The sequence below is a fragment of the Thermobia domestica genome, chromosome 1 (assembly GCF_964235325.1).
Source record: "Thermobia domestica chromosome 1, izTheDome1.hap1.1, whole genome shotgun sequence".
Classification (NCBI taxonomy): domain Eukaryota; kingdom Metazoa; phylum Arthropoda; class Insecta; order Zygentoma; family Lepismatidae; genus Thermobia; species Thermobia domestica.
Window position 1 is genome coordinate 163,845,516 of NC_137454.1, and position 21,080 is coordinate 163,866,595.

Sequence of the window (21,080 nt, forward strand, 5' to 3'; positions counted from 1 at the left end):
TCAATTTTTTATTATGAGATTAGTTACAGTTACCAATTTTAGTGGACAGTCGCCTTATGCAAAGTAGTTTTGACATATGATTAGCATCACACAAAAAGCCTGACTACTACAGAAAACATATGTTAGTCGATATCAGAACAACTCTGCATAAGGCCCCAGATGTTTTGTGACATTCCACAAAGTCAACGCAAACTTTGATATACCAGCTTTTGCGTTGCATTGTGGACTGCAAAAATTAGACAGGATTAGTACAGAATAGAACTATTGTTTTAAGCAGCTCTCTCTTTCTCTTCCACCCCTAAATTTATTCACTATTTTATAGATTTCATTTCGCATAGGCATGCATCAACACAACACAACCTTTGTGTTTTATTTTCCAATATTTCGTATTGCATATTGATTTTCCTATATGATGACAGTGAAGCAAATTTTGCGTCGCCCAATAATCTATCACAAGCACTTTTTTTTTAACAGATTCACAATCAAATACACTTCCAGTTGTTTTGGATCCGAGTAGTATTTACCAGATTTTTTTCGTACTTCTGTGTTAAAACAGGGGGGTACAGAGGGGCTAAACGTTGAAAAAGGGATTTTTTGCCAAAAATCCCTTTCACGGAATTTTCTCGCCTTAGATACATGATGGAGACAAGCGAATGGTGCCGCCTGAAAGGCAGTTCTATTCTGAAGAGAATGATGTGCAAACCATGATCCTAGGGTAATTAGGGATGTCTCAGGGAATGTTTAAAAATTTCCCTCTGTATACGGGAATATGGGACATTGTCGATATATATATTTTTGGCGGGCTTACTTTTGCACCTGGAAAATTGGAATTGTGCATAAACATTCAGCCCACCTAATAGTATTTATCAGATTTTTTCAGATCTCTGAATTAAAACAGGGGGGTCCAGAGGGGCTAAAAGTTGAAAAAAAGGATATTTAGACCCAAAAAATCCCTTTTTTCGGGATTTTCCCGCCTTAGATACATGATGGAGGACACGTGAGTCATCCAGGGATGTAATGGAGGGTATACGCGGGTATACGGCGTATGCTCACCTCTAATTTTTGGAAACTATCGTATAGCCCCCTAACATTTAGGAAGTACGCGGGTGTACGCTACATTCGATCCATAATATACTCATTTCATTGGAACAAACAACAACTGCTTTTCATGTCCTTTATTTCAAAACAAAAATCTCACTAAACAACTCGTCGTTAGGTTGTTGTCGCGAATGATGTCTAAATTCTTTTAAAATGTTTCCATTTTCAGGGTGTGGGAATCGTGTTTTCCGAGAATCCCTTCTATAATGCAACACTCTGAATCTGCAGTGGTTTTTCTTCAAGATGTCAGATGCGCTGTCCCGACCTTGTGAAAGCTGACCTCTGGTATTATTATATAAATCAAGTTGTTTCCAATGGTTTATTTTGGAAACTCTTAGAAACTCTTGTTTTTAAAATCAGTGGGAGATAGACTTTAGTAGTGAGGAGGGTAAGGAGTAGAGCGTACATCTAGGTGGTGACATTGAAGCTATTCTGTTTTGACATAGCAATGACCACAGTTTTCACGCCCTCTTTGATCCAAATTCAAAGTCTGCCGATTGGATACAATTTGAGCGAGGCAATATGGGATGGAACCTGCTTCTTGCTAATCGCGGAAGGTTCCGAAAAAATGTGTCTTTACTTTAGTTCAAGGGATAAGAGGAAATTAAATGAACATATTTGAGCCAGGAAATCGTCGACCTCCACAAAAATAACAAAACATGAGACCTATCGTTGGTCTAGTTTGAAGCATTCAAGGTCGTTCCCAATGCCATTTACTACATCAGCGAACCCTGAATTAGCACTTCTCATTTGTAGCCGCAATTGACATCAAAGAAAGCGGCAATCGATTTCGACAAATACTCAGCAGCTAGTGCTATTGGGCAAACACGGGAGGGGGGATACAAATAAACATTTTCTTTGTTGTTTCAGTTTCATTCAGAAAAAAGTTCTTGAAGAATATTTGTTAACAGAAGGGGGTAGAAAACAAAAGCCAAGAAAGGCTTATAACGTTAACGTATGAGCTGAGCATGTCACAGCTATCTTTGATCATTACAGTACAACCGTCACTTCGAAAATATTTGCTTAGTAGTGTTTAAACTTTCTTTGTGAGTTGACAAATTAAGAGTTGCTTCGCAATTTGCAAGATGCCCAAGAAGGTATTAGAACATTTGTTGAAAAAGAAAAGAGACAATATCTTTGTAAATTTCGTTGACGAAAATGTGAAAGCAAAGACATCGAGAAGTAGCGAAGAAAAATCCGAAGAACATGTTAATTTGCCAGCTTCTACTTCAGAGAAAGATGTAAATATATTAAGTGACCAAGAAAGTTTACAAGGGGATTCAACCACTTTCGTTCGACGCTACAAGCAAATGGTTACTGTCTTACAGATATCAACATGGCAAAAAAAAAAAAAAAAAAAAAAAAAAACAGCTGTTACTTTCCAATACAAAATTATCACAAAAGTTAAGAGTGAGATTATCTCTCTACTACCGTATTGCCTTTCATCGGCCGCACCTCTGGCAAATTCAGCAGAATACTTGCCTTGCCAGACAGTATAAGAGCTACTCATAAACTTCCAACCAACATCAGATCATTACTCAAACCAGTGAAAGACAACCCTCACCTGCGCACTCCTGATGTATATCGTATACCATGTAAATGTGGCAGATCATACATAGAATAAACTGGACGTATATAAAATAGAAGAACGATGCAGAAAACACAACAGCTACATAAGACTTCAGCAACCCGAAAAGTAAGGATTGTATCAGCTTGGACACCGAGTTGATTTTACAAATATCATCATAGTAGCCAAGTGCAGCAATTTTTGGGATAGAATAATAAAGAAAGCCATAGTTATCTCACCTGAAAGAAACAGTCTCTCAATAGAGGCAATGAGTTTTAATTCAACCCTATCAGATCGGCTCTTTTCAGGAACAAAAAAAAGACATTCAACAAAGACATTTCTCGCAGCGACAACAATAGCTAATCAGGAGTCACCATCTCTCAGTCAGCCAAAAACCAGCATTTCCCTTAGCCAATCACAAGCCCCCATTCATAGTTCCGCATCTAAATAGTCACCATGTATACATGCTCCTATCTCCGGTCTCTTCATCACAATCCCTAAAGATGAATGCAATGATTGCATACGAAACGTCGGATGTCGATACTGTCACCTGGCTGGTAGCCCGAGAAGATTTACTGAAATTATAAAGGTAGCTATGGCATCTCCGGCTTGATGACGAAGATGTCGGAGGAATAAGGCCCTTCGTTAAAGGCATTGCGAAGGAAACTACTTGCGGTCTATAAGTTAGGTACCATTCCGACACTTGCCTGGTGCGAATGAAGAAAAACCTCTATTAGGATAGTTGATCTGCAAAGGCGTTTTCATATTTTCTTGACCGATTTATTATTATTATTGGTATCTACATCAGTGTGAACGGCTCCAGTAGATACAGAATTTCACAAATTAAGTTAAGGTCTCATAGATAGTTGTGGATAAAATGGGGCAAGGTTTAATGTAATCTTGCATAATTTCCCAAATATCTTGAATGTAGCATTTTTTGAAAATACAAGTATGGTTTCCTCTGAAATTCATCATACTGCTTCTAACATTATTAGTCTTAGCGCTATTAAATCTCAAAGTTCAATTATCAGCACTTTCCCGCGCTCATAACTCGGAAAGGACGGAGCTTTCAAATTTGGCATAACAATACTAATACACTTTTTGCATGTTCTCGTGTCTACTTTCAACTCCAAGTGCTGTAATAGTAATTATGAAACACTATATATATATATATATATATATATATATATATATTTAACAAAAGAGACACTGACCAAACCAAAATAGAAGAGAAGTTTTCAAACTTCATGGGACGCTCCTCTTATAGACTCCAGATTATCTTCTATTCTTCAGTCCTCCACCAATCCTGAAGATAAGGCACGTCTTCTTGCCACTTCTTCCCCTGAAGCAGGTGCCTGGTTACAAGCTATCCCATCTTCTTCCCTAGGGCTGCATCTTCCCGACGAAAGTTTTCGAATCGCTTGTGCGTTACGTTTGGGAGCAGATGTCTGTGAACAACACCAGTGCCCTGCTTGCGGAAGTTTAGTGGGTAAGAAAGGTATACATGGCCTATCATGAGTTCACAGTGCTGGCAGATACTCTCGACACTCCACTGTTAACGATCTCATTATGAGAGCCCTTATATCCTCTGGAACGCCTTCCGTGAGAGAGCCAATGGGGTGTAGTCGCTCTGATGGCAAGAGACCTGATGGAATGACTTTGGTGCCTTGGAAACGAGGGAAGGCTTTAATATGGGATTTCACTTGTACCGATACCCTAGCCCCCTCTAATCTTCCTTCATCTTCGACAAAAGCTGGGACGGTTGCAACTCGCAGAGAATATGAAAAGAGACGAAAGTATAGCAACCTGTTGGACAAATACCACTTCGTCACCATAGCCATTGAAACTTGTGGGTCCTGGGGTCAGGAAGGTCTAAACTTCATTAATGAAGTTGGACACCGTATAGCTATTAACACAGGAGACACCCGAGCTTCATCCTACCTTATACAAAGGATAAGTATGGCTGTGCAAAGAGGGAACGTAGCAGCGATGCTAGGAACTCTCCCTCCGGGAAAAGCATTGGACGAAATTTTCCTTTTGTAATCACTCTCCTCTCACCAAACTCTCGAGAAAAAAATATATTATTGTGTATTTAATGACTTTAGATTTCTGGAAACAATCTGTGCAGAATAAAGTGATTATAGGGGCAGAAGAAAAAAAAAAGTATAGTAACAATTATTTTGCATTTTTAAATATCAAGATTTGAAGGTATCAATTTTATCTTTGATATTTATATCAAGAAAATTTCATTTTCCTTCACATGAAGGCAATTTAATTTCACATTTTTTTTTTATTTTTCCTACTGTAAAGCTAAACTTTGTTTGTAAATAAATGAACAACAATGACTATATATATTTCTGTTAAAAAAATAAAAAAAATAAACTTTTTCACAACAATGACTATATATATATATATATATATATATATATATATATATATATATATATCGGTTAAAGAATTTAAACTTTGTCATAACAATATTTATATATATATATATGTCTGTATTTTCATTTATTTTCGATAGTGTTTGAAGAAGAATATGCTACATATCCGAAAGAGTTACAAATTATAATTTAAAATAAAGTGGGTTTTAAGCTTTGGTCAGTGTCTCTTTTGTTAAAGCAATCAATCCAAAGCCATGAATAGTCTTACCCTATGGTTATGTGTGTTTGTGTATAACAAGGAATGGAGCGTATACCCACCTAAAAAATTAGCATTACGTCACTGGTCATACCGCCTAAAAGGCAGTTCTAAGCTGAAGAGAATGATGGGCGAAACATGACCCTAGGGTAATTAGGGATGTCTCAGGAAATTTTTTACCTGAGATAATGGTGTTTTACGGTAATTTGCGGCATGGTGGGAATTCCTGATAAAATTTCTCCCGCCCATAGTATTCAAGATAGAATTTGAAAATTGGCACACACATTCAGTATACCAAGTACTATTTATCAGATTTTTTTTTTTTTTTTTAGATGGCTACGTTCACACAGGTCCGCTCCAGAGGGGCCCAAAGTGCGAGAAAAAATTTCCCTCCAAAATTTCCCTTTGACATCATTTTTCCCGCTCCTGGTATATGGTATGATCATGCAAGTGGTACCATTTGAAAGCCAGCTCCATTCTGAAGAGAATGAGGTATGAACCATGATCCTAGGATAAATAGTGACGATGCAGTAGTTGTTTAACTTAAAGTCTAAAAAATAGCCCAAAAGGCCGGGTACCGGAAAGGGATATAACTACTACACAGATTATTGCAAACTAAAACGTAAATGTTGCGTTGCCTTGAAAGATTGGTTACGGAATGTGATTCATAAATTCACATTTTATGACAACAAACGAGACGAATTTTAAAATAAAAGTGACGTGCTGAATATAAGTTAAATACCTCTTAATATATTTATTTGTGAATATAAAGATATATATTTTTATTTTATATACATCTTTTAGAATTCAACAATCAAAACTAGCCACAACTTCTTTGTTGTCCTTGGAAATTACACTCTGTATTTTTTTTTTTTTTTTTTTAACTTTATGGATGGCAAAACTAGCAGACTACATGTCAAATGTTATCCATAGCATACAAAATTACAGTCGTACTTAGTAGTTCCTGATGAAAAATGATAGTATTGTTTTTTTTTGAAATTTCTGAAGTACTAAAATTTAATACTTTCCCAAATGATGTATATAAACCAATTATTCAAGTACATTATATTATGGAATGATTAATAACTCTGGTTGGTTTGTAAGATTGTACTTTACACTCCTTTGATTAAAAATAATTGAAAGATAATTTGTACTGTCTTTTCGACTGCTCTGGAATGTATAACATCAGTTCTTGTGTGCGTAACCAAAATGGCGTATATGTCTTGCAAGAAACGTATGGTTTTTTGAAGTAGCTTATAGCACAACATGCAATTAGTAACCGGAGAAAATAATTCAGAGAAATTTACTTGCGTACTCTCTATCCATAGCCTACCAAGGCATGAGCGGGCAGAGAGCGTCTGTCGAAAACGCAGACGAAAAATCTCTTGTGTTACAGAATCTCCCGACTGATGTATTGTTTATTATTTTTCGATTTTGCGACCTTCGTGCTCTCGGTCGCCTGAGCCAAGTATGCAGAAGATTTTGCGCAATTATAAGTCAAGACTTTTTGTGGGTGTCAATGAGCAAAAATGCACTGGTCACTAATCAGGTGACTGAAGACGTGCAAAACAGGTAAGCTTTTTTGTTTTGTTACTCTTCAGGTGACTGAAGACATACAAAACGGCAAGCCTTTCCTTGTAATGAATATGGCTGATTGATCTTCAAGTGTCATTAAATGTATTCTGGGTAATAGTATACGACAGTGCCTCATGATCTGTGCGCGTGGATACTTCCTATTGTTGCACTACGTATAAAAATGATTTTATTACATATAGAAGTAGTAAGAAGCATCCACGTGCACGTGACATGCGATATGTGTTTCAAATCCCCCACATATACTCATACACTACGTACAAGGGCACATTATTATTCTTCGCATACCATAAAACACAACGAAACGCAACGCAAACCGACGTACATTTTATTTTATATTACTCAGTAATTAAATGAAAGTCGCATTTTTACCTCATTTTCAAGTTCCTATATCCTCAATGAATAATCCTTAAAAGACTGCACTTCGTGAGTCCTCGCTAAATGATGAGGCACTCTCGTATACTATATCCGTATTCTGTTTTAAAAATTAAATTTTTAGGATACCGATAAGCCCCGTCTCGTCAAACAAATGTACAAAGGTAAATAACCAAAAACAGGTCTAACCTAATATGGCTTAACCAATACGTTTATCAGACATTATTGTAATTGAAAAGCTAATGGGGGTTAAACGAACAAATTGAATTATTGGTGAGATAATAGTAATATTTTGATGTCAGTGCTTTGTTGATCTGGATTTTAAACGTACAGGTTTACTTTTGGCGCACCACTAGAAAGCATTATTGAAAATTATAATTCATTCACTAAATTCCTTCTCTTTGCCCCTTAAAAGGTTTCCACTGGGGGGCATGAAAATATCTCACTTGGCATTGATAAAATTCAAGGGGGTCATCAGAAGTGATTGTTGAAAAATTACGATTTACGTACGAATACTGTTTCTGGATTGTAGCATAAAAACTACAGTGTAAAAAACAAAACTGTGCTAGGTGGCCACTGAAAAGCACAAATTCTATCTAACCGTGTAAAGTAGGGAAAAGCTTATGGGCTTGCGCGCCAATAATGGTATGTATGGGTGCAAGCGAGGGTAGTGAAAAGAATGGCAATGATAGAAGTTACAGTAGCATTTGTCATGGTTTCATACTAATAACGCTCCACTTGTAAACATTAAATACCGGTACAGGTTCTGTAAATTGCAGAAATATGCTGCCGGTGGAAAATAGCATCTAATAGAGCTATCTTTCATATGCACTCACTTATTTTATCCGTCGTAAAGCACTTGTAATGATTTTACACTAGTAACTCTACACTTGTAAACCTACAATACAGCTGTGTTACTTGTATTTAATTATGTCGCCTGCAGAAATTAGTTTCTTACAAACATGTCTTTTCACAACGCATTGATTTTTACCTGTAAATCATCCAAAATATGGTGCGCGAAAACTACAATTGCACTATTTTAAATTTTTTACAAGTTAAAATACACATACAAAACATTAGTACATTGTAGCACATGAGCATTATTATAGGAGTCCACCAAGTGAAGAATTAGGTAGTACCAGAGTTACTATATGTTCAGCAAGTCAAATAGATTATTAAGCAGTTTTTTTTTTTTTTTTTTTTATTATTATTAAGTAGAGTTATTAAGCGGACTTCATAATTCAGCTTGTATAATTCAATTTGAAGTCACTATATTTTTAAAATATATATGACTGGCCTACCTGGAAGTATTTATGTTCATTTTGGTGCTTGGACTGGTGGGGCGCACCATCACAAATCCTTTATGGACAGTTCTTCTATATAAACGTATTTCAATAAGTCAGATCTTCGGCCTTAAAAGATTTATATCATTCTTGCCCAAAAGGATGGAAAGTTCGAAGTAGGATGAAAATTTTTATCTGAAACACATGGGGTTGTATGCTTATAGTAACAATAGACTAAAAACACATTATTGGTCTTATATATTGACAGGAAAAAAGTCTCTTGTATTGTCTCGTTGAAAAACTATTTTCAAAAATGGTGCATTTTTCCTTGACGGGGGGAAGGCACGGCTCGTTATGGATCAGTCGCTGGGCCACCAATGGTTTATATCACTTTGCTCATCCCTGAAAAGATGGCTGATTTTTAAAGGGCACAAAATATTAATCGCTGTAACACTTCTGGATATTGGCTTGTTTGAAATTTTTAATTAGCGTGATCTAATGCTGCCATTGCAAGAGAAAATTAAAAGTGAACATATAGTATTAATAATAACATACACCTGGACGAATTTTGAAATGTATAAAGTAAATAGTTTAATAAAACTTTGAGTGAAGTGTCATGTTGTATGGATAGGTTACAGCACTTTCCAGGTGTTAGACTAACCTTAATCATTTCATTACTTGTGACGTAAACATGGTGTGATATTAAATAATGCAGTTTGGTTTCTGTATACTATGTGATTTTACCTTTACTAATTACTTGTTTATTTGTGATTTACATTATAGGTCTTTGTATCAATTATCTTTGAAGGAGAGGTGCCGCATCTCGTACAATTGGAGGCGTGGAAAATACAAGGAGACGATATTTTTCAACTACAAAACCAAGTAAGTTTCTTGTTTCTGTGTGTTTCCACATTAGTATAGTAAGTTGCGTGGTTTTAGGTAGTAGTGCCAGGCTGAACTAGGAAAATCTGTTACAGGCCTACCACATAGAAAATTAACATGCGCGAGCGTCAATAGCAGGAAGTTTCTTCTTTAACTTTGCAAGCATAATATGAGTAGAGCTACCACCCACAGAAATGCTGTTATGCGTTTAACCCTTGTAAAATCAAGGATTTTAAAGGAAATTGTAAATTTTTCTTTAGGAAGTTGCCGCTCCTGTCCTGATTTCCTTAAATTAATGGTTCGTACGTAATTGTTTTCACAGTGCAACAGGCTTTCGAAAGGCATCACACTCATTTCTCACAAATGCAAAATTAAACCTCTTAACCCTTTTACCCTTTATAGCATATATATTGAACATGACGTCGACCTTCGGAATTTACTTTATAAATGTCGAGTAAAGCTTTTCACATCGGGATTTTTGCATTCCTTCAAGCGTGGAAGCACCAAAGAACATGCTTCTTGGGCATTTTGCAGTCACACGTGCGATTCCTGGGGACAGTGACGTCGCAAACATGGAAGAAGGGTAAATATTACAGCTTTTTAAAAAATTCCTTACACATCCCTATTTATTTTAGGACCATGATTCGTACCTCGTTGTGTTCGTAATAAAGTAATGTTTCAAACTGTACAGTACCACTCAAATTTACCTATTGTATACCAGAAGCGGAAAATCCCGTCCAAATTGAAAAAAAAAAAGATATTTTTCAGAATAAGTTTTCCCTTCTTCGGGAATTTCTCTCCTCAGGTGCACGATAGGGTCGTGCGAATGTTACCGTTTGAAACGTAGCCTCATTTGAAACAAAATCATGATCCTAGGATAAATATCTATGCAAATCTGTGTATATAATATCTGTGCAAAATTTCAATTTGATATCCTCAAAACTGAGGGCGGGAAAAATATTTCCCTATGTGTAAAGAATATCCCACGTTCCCCTATCATGACAAAAACACAAAAATTTTCTCGGGGGGTGCAGTGGCTCAGTGGTAGAGCGTTCACCTCCGGTGCTTGGGTCCCTGGTTCGATCCCAGCTCACGCCGTGTGGACTTTATGGTGGACAAACACCGTGCTCGTGGTTTTTCTTTCACATAAAACGCTCATATGCTTTCACTCATATTCTTTGTCACCTATATCACGGTTTCCTCTCTTGCTTGCTTTTTTTTTTGATCATAGGCCATTTTTCTTCTGCCTTTCTCAATGTACCCATTTTCTTTCAGTTGTTCCAGAATGTAATCTTTTTTTTTTTACCGGGTCTTTGTTCTATTGTAGTAACTTTCCTTATTCTTCCTTATATATATATATATATTTGCTAGATCAGCATCGCTTTAATGAAAATATACACCTGCCGCATATCTTTCTGTAATTATTCCGCTGTAAACTTTTCTTTCTGACAAAATATGTTAAGGTTTTCATATGGAAAAAGTTCCTTTTCATATGCGTATTGACAATGATTATATGCCTGTATTATCAAGCTTAGGGATACAAGGGTAAATTAATAAATCATTTTCCAATGGATTTTTTTCTTTCTTTCTTTTTTCATTGGACGTGTGTAATGCTTTTCAGAAATTTGTCATGTTACTCAAGAACTAAGCAGACATAGAGTTAGGCAACTCTGAAACCGAACGGAAACTAGGATTGAAGGATAACAATGCTTTGAAAGTTTATACACTTTTTTGTGTGTATGTTTCCATTGGTGAATTTTTCCTGTTATAGTTCTAGTGTTTTAATAGTAGGAGTTAAGTTTATAATTAGGAAAAAGGAAAATTTTGAAAATTAAAATGTAAATTCAGCAACTCGGGTTAGATACTTCAAGTAGTTTTACCCGGAATAAGAATGACAATTCTCGTAGTGACAGATCAATAAAAATTATATAACTTAATTTCCAAATATAGGGACAACTGTACGTCAAAAGTGTTTTCTCTTCTTCTTTTGGGAATTTTTATTTCAAATTGAAGTGATTTATTATCATTATTATTTATTTGTTTCTTGTACAGGTACATGCCATGGCTGGCACTCGAAATGGACCTTGTGTGGTTGAGCAAAGGTAGTTGTATCCAGGCATTTGAAAGGAAGGGTAATGGATTAATTGTCCACAGACCTATTATGACTCTCAAAGGACACACAGATGATGTATGCAGATTTGTTAACAAACATGGAATGGTCATCAGCGGAGGAAGGTAACTTGCTTGCTTTCTTAATTTAACTAAGGTCATTGGTTCTCAAGGAGTTTTATTTTAAGGTCTGTGTGCATATAGTTGTGAATTTAATGTTCTGAGAGTACTTACCTCCGATAAGATTTCCGTCTAGTAGTTCCAATCCATTTTTTTAAGCAGTAGATCCCATATACTGATCCCTCATATATACTTGATGCTGAGCATTGCCGTTGATAACTCGAACCTTGATCACTTGAAAAACTCGATAACTCGATTTTTTATCTATTACCTTTAACTTCGAGTTATCGATGTTCCACTGTACATGCACTTCTGACATAGTTGATGCTAGTGGTCTACTACTGTCACGCTTAATTGCATGCATGGAGAGCATGCCCGCGACCGTTCGGTCTATTTGATGGACGGGTTCCGCCAAACAAAGCACACCCCCCCCCCCTTCGTAGTTCCTCGATACAAGATTGTATCCTCGTGCACATGGTGCAGCGTCAGAATTTGTCCCCTAATTCTGACTCGCCTAAGAAATGTAACCCCCATTCTCTGAGGGAGTGGGATACGCCCACTGCGCGGCCAGACCCAAGTCCTGAGTGCCTACCAGTTAACCTACTGGTTGAGGCAGTGCTAGCGAGCCAGTCCTACCCTGCTCTGCAGGCATGGCGCCCGAGCGTTATAAGGTAAGCTCACCTCCCGCCTGTGTTCACCGTTACCCACATTCCTGGGATTGGCTCTCACAAGCTACCGAATCCCACGGTATGACCACAGCCCGACAGAGTCCAACCCAAATCCGGGGCCCCAGGCAATGCCCGAGCGGGCTTGTTCAATCCCGGCCCTGCCTACCTCTATCATTCAACTCGCAACCGCCTTGTAGTGTAGAGGTACCACGCACACGTCGAAATACTCCCGTATCTCATCCCGGACAAAATGGTAGGTGTTAAGTCACCATTTGAGTTTGGTACGGGCCCATACCCTACGGAGTTTCCTCCCTTTAGCGGGACCAGAACCGTTACCCAGATTCCTGGGATTGGCCCCTCCCTTATCTCCGTTTGGTCCCCCAGTAGGCAGGAATCCGACACCCACCCACCCCGGTAGGGTCGTTCATGTAGACCGTTTGCTCAAGGCAGACATTGTCATTTGGGAGCCGTGTCTCCCCTGGAAGGCCTGCCCAAACTATATGGGGCTACCTATCTTTAACGTGTTTAGGTACCACTTACACGTTGTAGCTAAGCTACTTGTCCGAATCCCAATGGTACGTGTAAACAACCATTAGAAGGGACACCCAGACCCTTCCTTCGGTAGGGTCGTTCAAACAATACGGAACTACCTTTTCTTACGTGAGAGGTCAACCGTACATTACCAGACCCAATGACTGATGTAGACTGTCTACCTTTAAAGACAATGACCATTTAGGAGCGTCGGCTTCCCTGGTAGGGTTGTGGCTCTTGCACCCAGTGAATATCAGGGTGTCCACCCACCGGAAAAAACCGAGAAACGAAATAGCCAGGAATTCCGTGAACCTGGAAAAAACCGGGAATTTCTCCAAAGAACCGGGAAACACAATGATAATAGCCGAAGAAGGCCGAAAGTTAAAAACGAAAGGCGTAGCTCAATTGTTTTCTACCGATAAGTCACTCGGCGCTTCTGAATTCATGATCCGTGGGGTCGGATCCAGCGTCATCCTATCGGTGTCCACCATTTTGGGCGTCCGAATTCAGCATCAATGATGAATCGCAAGTGAACGTGGCGACGGTGAAACAGGCGATCGCTTGAATCCTACGTTGAGGTTCGCTTATCGACCATGTTAGTTTTGTATTTAGAAAAAAGAATAGAGTAGTGATGCGTCAAAGGGGGTTGTTTAAAACCTGAAAAAGCGCTATGTTGTAGTCAACAATCATGTGCGGTCTTTTGTTTTGGCCTTCGTCTTTTAAGAAAAAAAATATGGATAATTATTTAACTATAATTCAACTTTAAGTAGCACGAATTGTTTCTTTGATATATTCTTTATTATTATTTCTGTTTAAAATGAATAGCAATGTAAAGATGAATGCGAACAGTAAATGGCGGGAATGAGATTGTCTAGTTGGCAGTTTAGCCACCAGATAAGTTAGCAGTAGTTATTATTTTACAGTGACGTTGCATTTCGAGCCTTATTAATGATGTTACCTCATTTTAAAAAAAAATATATTGCGTGTGTCAAGAAGGACAAGAAAACACCTAGCTCGACAACGTTCTTAGTTGTAGAGAAAAAAATGCACGACAAAATGCTAGCACCAAAATTAGCATTTTTCTTAACTATTGCTTCAATGGTGGAACCATTTCTGACCGGATTTCAAACATACCAACCCATGGAACCCTTTTTGCATGAAGAGCTCACTTCTCTCGTACAAAGATTAATGGAAAAAATAGTGAAGGGTGATGTTCTTAATAAAGCATGTGCATCTGTTCAAAAAATAGATATATCAGATCCAAACAATCTTCTTCCTGCTAAAGATATGGACATAGGCTTTGCAAGTAGGGATGCCATGCGTGGAATCAAGGAAATAACGGATCTAGACAAGCTAACACGACGATGAACGTGCAGAGAAGCTATCGCAGGGATGATTAATAAAATTATGGATAGGTCACCATTGAAATACAAACTTACTCGAGCTATTTCGTGTCTCGATCCTGTGCTTTTGGTTGGTGCTTGGGGTCCCGGGTTCGATCCCAGCCCCCGCCAAGTGAACTTTGTGGTGGACAAACACCGTGTGCGTGGGTTTTCTCGGGGTTCTCCCGTTTCCTCCCACTTTCTTAATTCCACCATTTCATTCATTTCTCATAATCACCGTCTCCTTTAGCCTAATCGGCATAACCGTGGGACGTAAAACTCAAAGATTTCATTTCTTTTTCCTGTACTTTTGGTCACAACCTGACACTAGCTGAGGAGCGTTTGACATTATCTTTGGAGGAGATGGTAGCTAAACGATGGTTTACGGGAAGCAAAGCAGGTAAAATTATGGGACAATATCGGAAGGTATTTTCGTCACCTGAATCTATTAATCACTGCAAAACGTTTAAAAGAAAGGAGAAGCGTCTGGATGCATTTTATGTTGAACTTCTTAGCGTATTCAGTGAGGACAGTGTACGAGAACTCAGTGATTTTGTACAATGTATTTTGATACTGTCACACAGAAATGCATAAGTAGAGAGAGGATTTTCTGTGAATTCTGAATGCATTTTTGAGAATCAAACAGGAGAGCCTTATTGTCATGAGACAAGTGTATGATGGTGTGAGTGCATTAGGTGGATTGGAATCAATTAAAATCAGCAAAGTTATGATACATGCGGCCAGAAATACACATGCTCGATATACTGAACATTTGAAGAAAAAGGCGAAGGATTTGAGAGAAAAGGAAAAAAGGAAAGAGAGAGAAAACGTGTAACGCAAGAAAGACTGGAATTTGGAAGCTAAAAAAGCAAAGGTAATTGCTGAGGAAAAAAAGAAACTGCTCTTCTAGAAGAAAAAATCAGTGGACTTATGGGGAAGTAACGAAAACAGGTAAGAAAATATAATTTATTTCGATAGTATAATTTTATATTGTTCGGGTTGGAACTAATAATAATCTTTCCGCCTCTTTCATAAAATATTCGTCTTTTAGTGCCCGTTATAACTGGGAGTTTATCTAGTAGAGCCGGGAAAACCGGGAATTAGCCGGGAATTTCAAAACGCTTTGAGAGTGGACACCGTGAATGTGCAAGCCTGGGACGAAGGAGTGACCCACTTCCTCAGCGCTTGTGAGGTATGATTATGCGTTAGGATACTAAGTATCCCATTCCGGACCCAAGAGAACGCATTACAGTCTCTTTGAGGGCAGTATCTACATCATCCTCCCGGTAGGGCGCTGGATCCGCCCACACTCTTGGACACATCCACTCTTCTTAGCTACCCACTCTTTTTAGCGTGTTCGGGTCCCACGCAGCCTTATCACCCGCACCCAAGGGCACGGCTTAGTTGCCCATTTTGGGGGATACCCGAGGGCTGACCTCCGCCTGTAGGGGCGGCAGCCAAAGACTTCCTACCCCACTGAGGACGTGATAGGGTCACGCGTACTCTCCCGGATCCAATGGCACGAGTTAGTTGCCCATTTCGGAGGATAGCCGAAGCCTCACCTCCGCTGGTAGGTTGTTGACCCCACACGCTGTCATATGGCAGTTAAGGTACCGGCAGCGAGTCTGGCAACAGGGTCGCCCTATCTCCCCCGTGCTACCTCCGTGCCCGGAACCAGATGCCAGCCCGGTTAGGAACAGGGGGGTCCTCCCCCTTTCTCAGCACGGGCTTGGGACCGGCCATGGCGGAGTTAAACAACTCTGACAATAAAGTTCGGTGAATGAAGTAGCTGTGCTCGACTTGACAAAACTTGCGGAACGAAACACTGCACACGAGTAGCGACAGGTTCCGCCACTGCGGACCCACCGGTGTTCAGTTGTGAATCAACTGTGGTCTGTGTGAGACGCGTTATACCAAGTGGGTGTTAGTGAGTCCGATTCCAAACTGATAACAGTAAAATGAACGAACAAAGGATCAATTTGAAGTTTTGTTTTAAGCTTGGCAAGGCACCGAAAGAAACCAATGATATGCTGGTACAGGTTTATGAAGATCAGGCAGTGTCCTTGAAGTGTATTTACGAGTGGTTCGGCCATGTTCGAGAAGGGTGGGATAGTGTTTCTGTTAACCCCCGTAGCGGAAGGCCGTCAAGCTCTCGCACAGACGAAATCATTGAAAAGTTGAGGACATTAATCACGAACGAACGCTGGTTAACTGTGTGAATGAATGCTGAAAAATTGAACATTAGCCGTGAATCTGCGAGATTTATCCTCACCAACGACTTAAGGAAAAGGAAAACGTGTTGTCTGCTTGTGCCACATTACTTGACTGATGAGCAGAAACATGCACGTGTTCTTGCCTCACAAGATTTTATCGCTATGCAAATTTCTTGAACTGCATTATGCTGAGGATGAATCCTGGTGTGTGAGGTACGATCCGGAAAGAAAACGCCAAAGCATGGAATGGCGTTCTCCTGCATCATCTCGTCGGAGAAATGTCAAAGCAGAAAACTCATACGATAAAACGATACTAATCACTTCTTTGACAGTAATGGTATAATCCACAAGGAATTTCTACCTGAGAATGCTGCTTCGTACTTTGAAATTTTGAGACGTTTCATGAAACGTGTACAAAGGGCACAACCCCAGTACTCAGAACAAGGTTCATGGTTTGTGGTTCATGACAATGCTCGCCCTCACATAGCCAATATCGTCAGACAATTCCTGGCCCAAAAGGGGGTGGTGCAAATTGACCATCCACCATACTCTCTAGATCTGAATCCATCCGACTTTTTCCTATTCCCTCGCCTCAAACTCGCATTGAAAGGAAAGAGATTTGACGATATTCCAGACATCCAACGAAATGTGACGATTCTTCTGAGCACCATCCCGAAAGAAGACTTCTCAAAAAGTTCCCAGGAATATACAACCGCGCTCAGCATTGCATAGCTGCGGAAAGGGGGGACTACTTCAAAGAACAGTAAGGTAAGTTTCGTTCATATTGTATTTACTGTCTGCTTACGGGATCATTCGCCGAACTTTACTGTCAGATGTTGTATATTATGAAATGCTTGTAGGTAAGTGAAAGAATTGTATGATTATATTAAAGTGAATATAAGTTAAACACAAGATCCGAACCCGAACTACATGTACTCTCACGGGGATCAAATCCGATATTACTGAACAAAAAACTATGTGCTAGCCATTTGGCTAATCCGAAAGACGTGGTTCAAAGGAAAACACACAATCCTGAATACTCGAGTTTGTAGAATTGGGTCTTCTGTGGTAGGATTCCTAAACCGGTGGAGCTCCACCTCCGTAAATAAATAAAACAAATAATAAATCCCATATTAAACTGATTGGTACACAAATAGAACATTTATTTTCGATATTTGTGTGAAACTAAATGTACCATTCTGTTCCAGAAATGTTCACCACCTTTTTTTTTAGGAAATTCTCTATTCGCAGTTATTAACCAAATTTAGTAATAGAGGAATGATTATAATAATACGGATCTCTGACAGACTCAGAAAAAGCTTAAATCTATATAATTGACATTCACTATATTATGTACTTCACTATACTTTACTAATCGGCGAAATTTTTCTAAAATTTTAGGCTATTTGTGTACATTAAAAGATGCTGTTATGAAGTAATGAGGTTTTAGTGGCAATCGTTATAACCGTCTCCTGGATAGAGGTTTACTGATGAGATTTGTTATTGTTTACGTAAAGTAAAAGATGGGGAAACCGATATACTCAGAAAGCACAACACTCGACCAAAAGGCGTCTTGCTAGCTATGATCTTTTGTGGGCTCGCAGTGTGCGCGATTTTCTCGAAGTCCCGTTTTGTCCCGCTTCATTCCATAATTTTATTCAATGTCATCACCGTCTTTAGTATCAGTGTATATATATATATATATATATATATATATATATATATATATATATATATATATATATATATATATATACATATATATTTTTTTTTTTTTTTTGTGGACTATTGAGCCAATGAATTTATTATTATTATTATTATTATAACAACTAACAACTCGTCCACGTGGTCCCGAACTCGATTCCCGACCGGAGCATCTCAGTTTTCGGCGGCCACTAGATCCAGAAAGCTCCTGATGCGCTTGTTAAATAAGGGATGAGGCGACGTAACGTGCTGACCACATATTCGTAGGTTCCTAACAGATGGCATCGGAGCGGCTCAGATCTATCAAGGGTTGTCACTTCAGTGGTTATTTCTATTATTTATTATATTTGATACGTGGCTTTCGTTGTATCACTTAATACAACGTGGACAAGTTTAAATATTACTTGTGATTATTTATAATGTGATTTTTTTGTAGTTTAATAGACAACTTGCCTTTTTTGTGCTTTTCTGAAATTCTACTGTAATTTCGTTTCTGTTTTCATTTTAAAGGGATGGTGCCATATGTGGCTGGTCTTCACATATTGGTCAGTTCTTATTTTGTAAACGCTTTAGCCATACATCTGATGTGAACGCTGTTGATTATAACGGACAGATGCTGGTGTCTGGATCTAGGGACAAAACAGTAAAGGTTAGTAACTGGTAACAAAACAGGAAATGATCCATTCTAGGTATAAATTCTAAGACACCCACCATTTCAGATTTCAGTCAAACTTCGTGTATTTGTTAACACGATTAAGGTACGAACATGTGTAAAAGTTTTCTGTAAGTGAAATGGTTTATGAGAAGTAAAAGGTTTAAATCTTAGATTTGTGAGCATTGAAACATCCGATCAGAAAACTAAGAACAGTCATTTTAAAAGTTTTGCCATGAGTATATGTACATCTTCTGTACAAAAAATATAGTTCAAGATGATTATATAATGGAAACATGGAACCAGGGTTTTTGGAATTTTCTCCAACCCAAAAAAAATTTTTTATTTTTTTATTTAAATCCCACATAAAAAGCTTAGTTCCAAAAATATACTTCAAAATTTGAATTGAAATGATAACCTTAATGAGATCGTAATTAGTGTTTTCAGTCGTGTTTCTCAGTGCACACTTACTATCCATTTCAAAAAGATAGGCCCCTGACTTCGCGGTGCTGCCGTGACGTTCACTCAAAGCTTATATTGCATTATTGTACCTCGTTGGAATTGTTGGAATGTTCACTTTTCAATACTTAAGACACAAATTTTCTTTGTAGTGTGTAGTGAGGAAAAAAAAAAAAAGAAAAGAAATTAATGAAAAAGTGCGTATTTTATCGTACTTTATTGATAGATTAATGTTTATAGGACTATATCTCGGAAACGAGATCATGTGAAATAATATCCTGTGCACGATATGTAGGTGCATCTATTGCCTGGAAGTTCTGAAAATTTTATTACTCAACACTTAGTAACTTTCTTGTTATTCAGTAAAAAGTGAGACATGATTATCTCTGAATTGCTGCGGTGTATTATTAATCTGAAAAAACTTTTAGAAAGTTCTTAAAATAACTTTTTCAACCAAAGTGTTTCGAAAGATAAACAATGACAAATATGACATTATGTTTTTTTCTGCTATGCACCCTTCGCTATCGCAGTTTGTACGGAGTGCTACGTTGCCACATTTTCCTTGCGTGTAACTCTCAGCTCGGCGGGGTATTTAAACTTGTTACGTACACTGTCCGGCACTTTTTAGAGGTATTTTTAAAATTGCATATCTCCGCAAATTTTTAACCAATTTCTTAGAAATTAACAGTATGTACAGTAAATGTACCAATTGTTTACAATTAAGAAAACAAACTGTTTACCTTATTTGGATTTGCATATGATGGTCCTCAAAAATTCGTTGCTTTTTGTCAGTTTTTTTTTTTTTTTTTTCACTTACTGCACACAGTACAAAATACACTTGCACAGAAACAAATACACTCACAAAGTTTATGATAATGATACAATCTTAGTTGATATTTAATATTGAGTTTACACTTCACAGAAAATCTGTTTTCAGATCTAGAAGTCAAAGTACTTCTCTTTAGTGTTGTACATTTCGAAGCACTTTCCCACGCAAAGACCAACTTCATATATCAGACACTAAACGCTAATATTTTATTAAAAACTTCCTTTCACCTTGTGGATGCTACGCACTTTGCATCCGCTTTGTCCTACTCTATTTGAATTTGCGGATATTGGGGGAGCCCTGGATGGGTAATGGTCTCTTGCTATCAGCCTTGCTAAACTGGCTTAAAACTGGGATAATCCTTATACTTCAGTGCCCCCTGAGTGCAGCAGTTTTTCTACTACTTTCGCATAAAAAGTTCGAAGTGCGATATGTTTTCCTGCTTTCTTCCTGTACAGTATGTTAGCATTGACATGTGATAAGTCAAACAGCAGAAAAAGAACTTTTTCCACCATTTGACATACATACTGATAGCTCTTGCGTAGTTGATTTGTAAAAATCGCGTAAAGCTGGCTTCCGCACAAAGCACATGTGAATAGTTAGTGTAAAAAGTTTCTTGTTTTCAATTGAAGTAACACGTTTTCACTTAGAAAACAAAGATTTTTGTTTTAGTAATTTTTCTTTTATTCAATCTGCTGCTTTGCATATTGATTCATTTCTTTTTCTACTATTCCCGGTGGGAGCTCATGTGGTTTGGATTACACGTTAATCAGTAGGTCCACGTCTCATATAGCCTCGATGCCGAATGGGACGTTAAAATTAACTCAACTTTTTTTTTTATTATAAAACTTCATCAGTAAAAACAGCTGAAACACTTTATGTGAGGAATAATCTGTAGATAGCCCAGCATTTTGGTTAATTCCCGGGACACCACTAAACAAGGGTTTTGCATTTTTGGAGGGAATTTAATCTCTCCAA

General features: G+C 38.1%; 1 protein-coding gene across 1 annotated transcript in view; it reads left to right on the plus strand.

The window, feature by feature from the left end:
* The first annotated feature begins 6,477 nt into the window (after window positions 1-6,477).
* The window catches only part of LOC145690557 (F-box/WD repeat-containing protein 4), a 54,501-nt gene continuing 39,898 nt past the window's right edge, over window positions 6,478-21,080 (plus strand). The window contains exons 1-4 of the mRNA XM_081765563.1: window positions 6,478-6,877; window positions 9,340-9,438; window positions 11,491-11,673; window positions 18,676-18,814. Of these exons, the coding sequence (XP_081621689.1) occupies window positions 6,645-6,877; window positions 9,340-9,438; window positions 11,491-11,673; window positions 18,676-18,814 (654 nt within the window). The 5' untranslated portion in view covers window positions 6,478-6,644. The remainder of the gene's footprint in view (window positions 6,878-9,339; window positions 9,439-11,490; window positions 11,674-18,675; window positions 18,815-21,080) is intronic.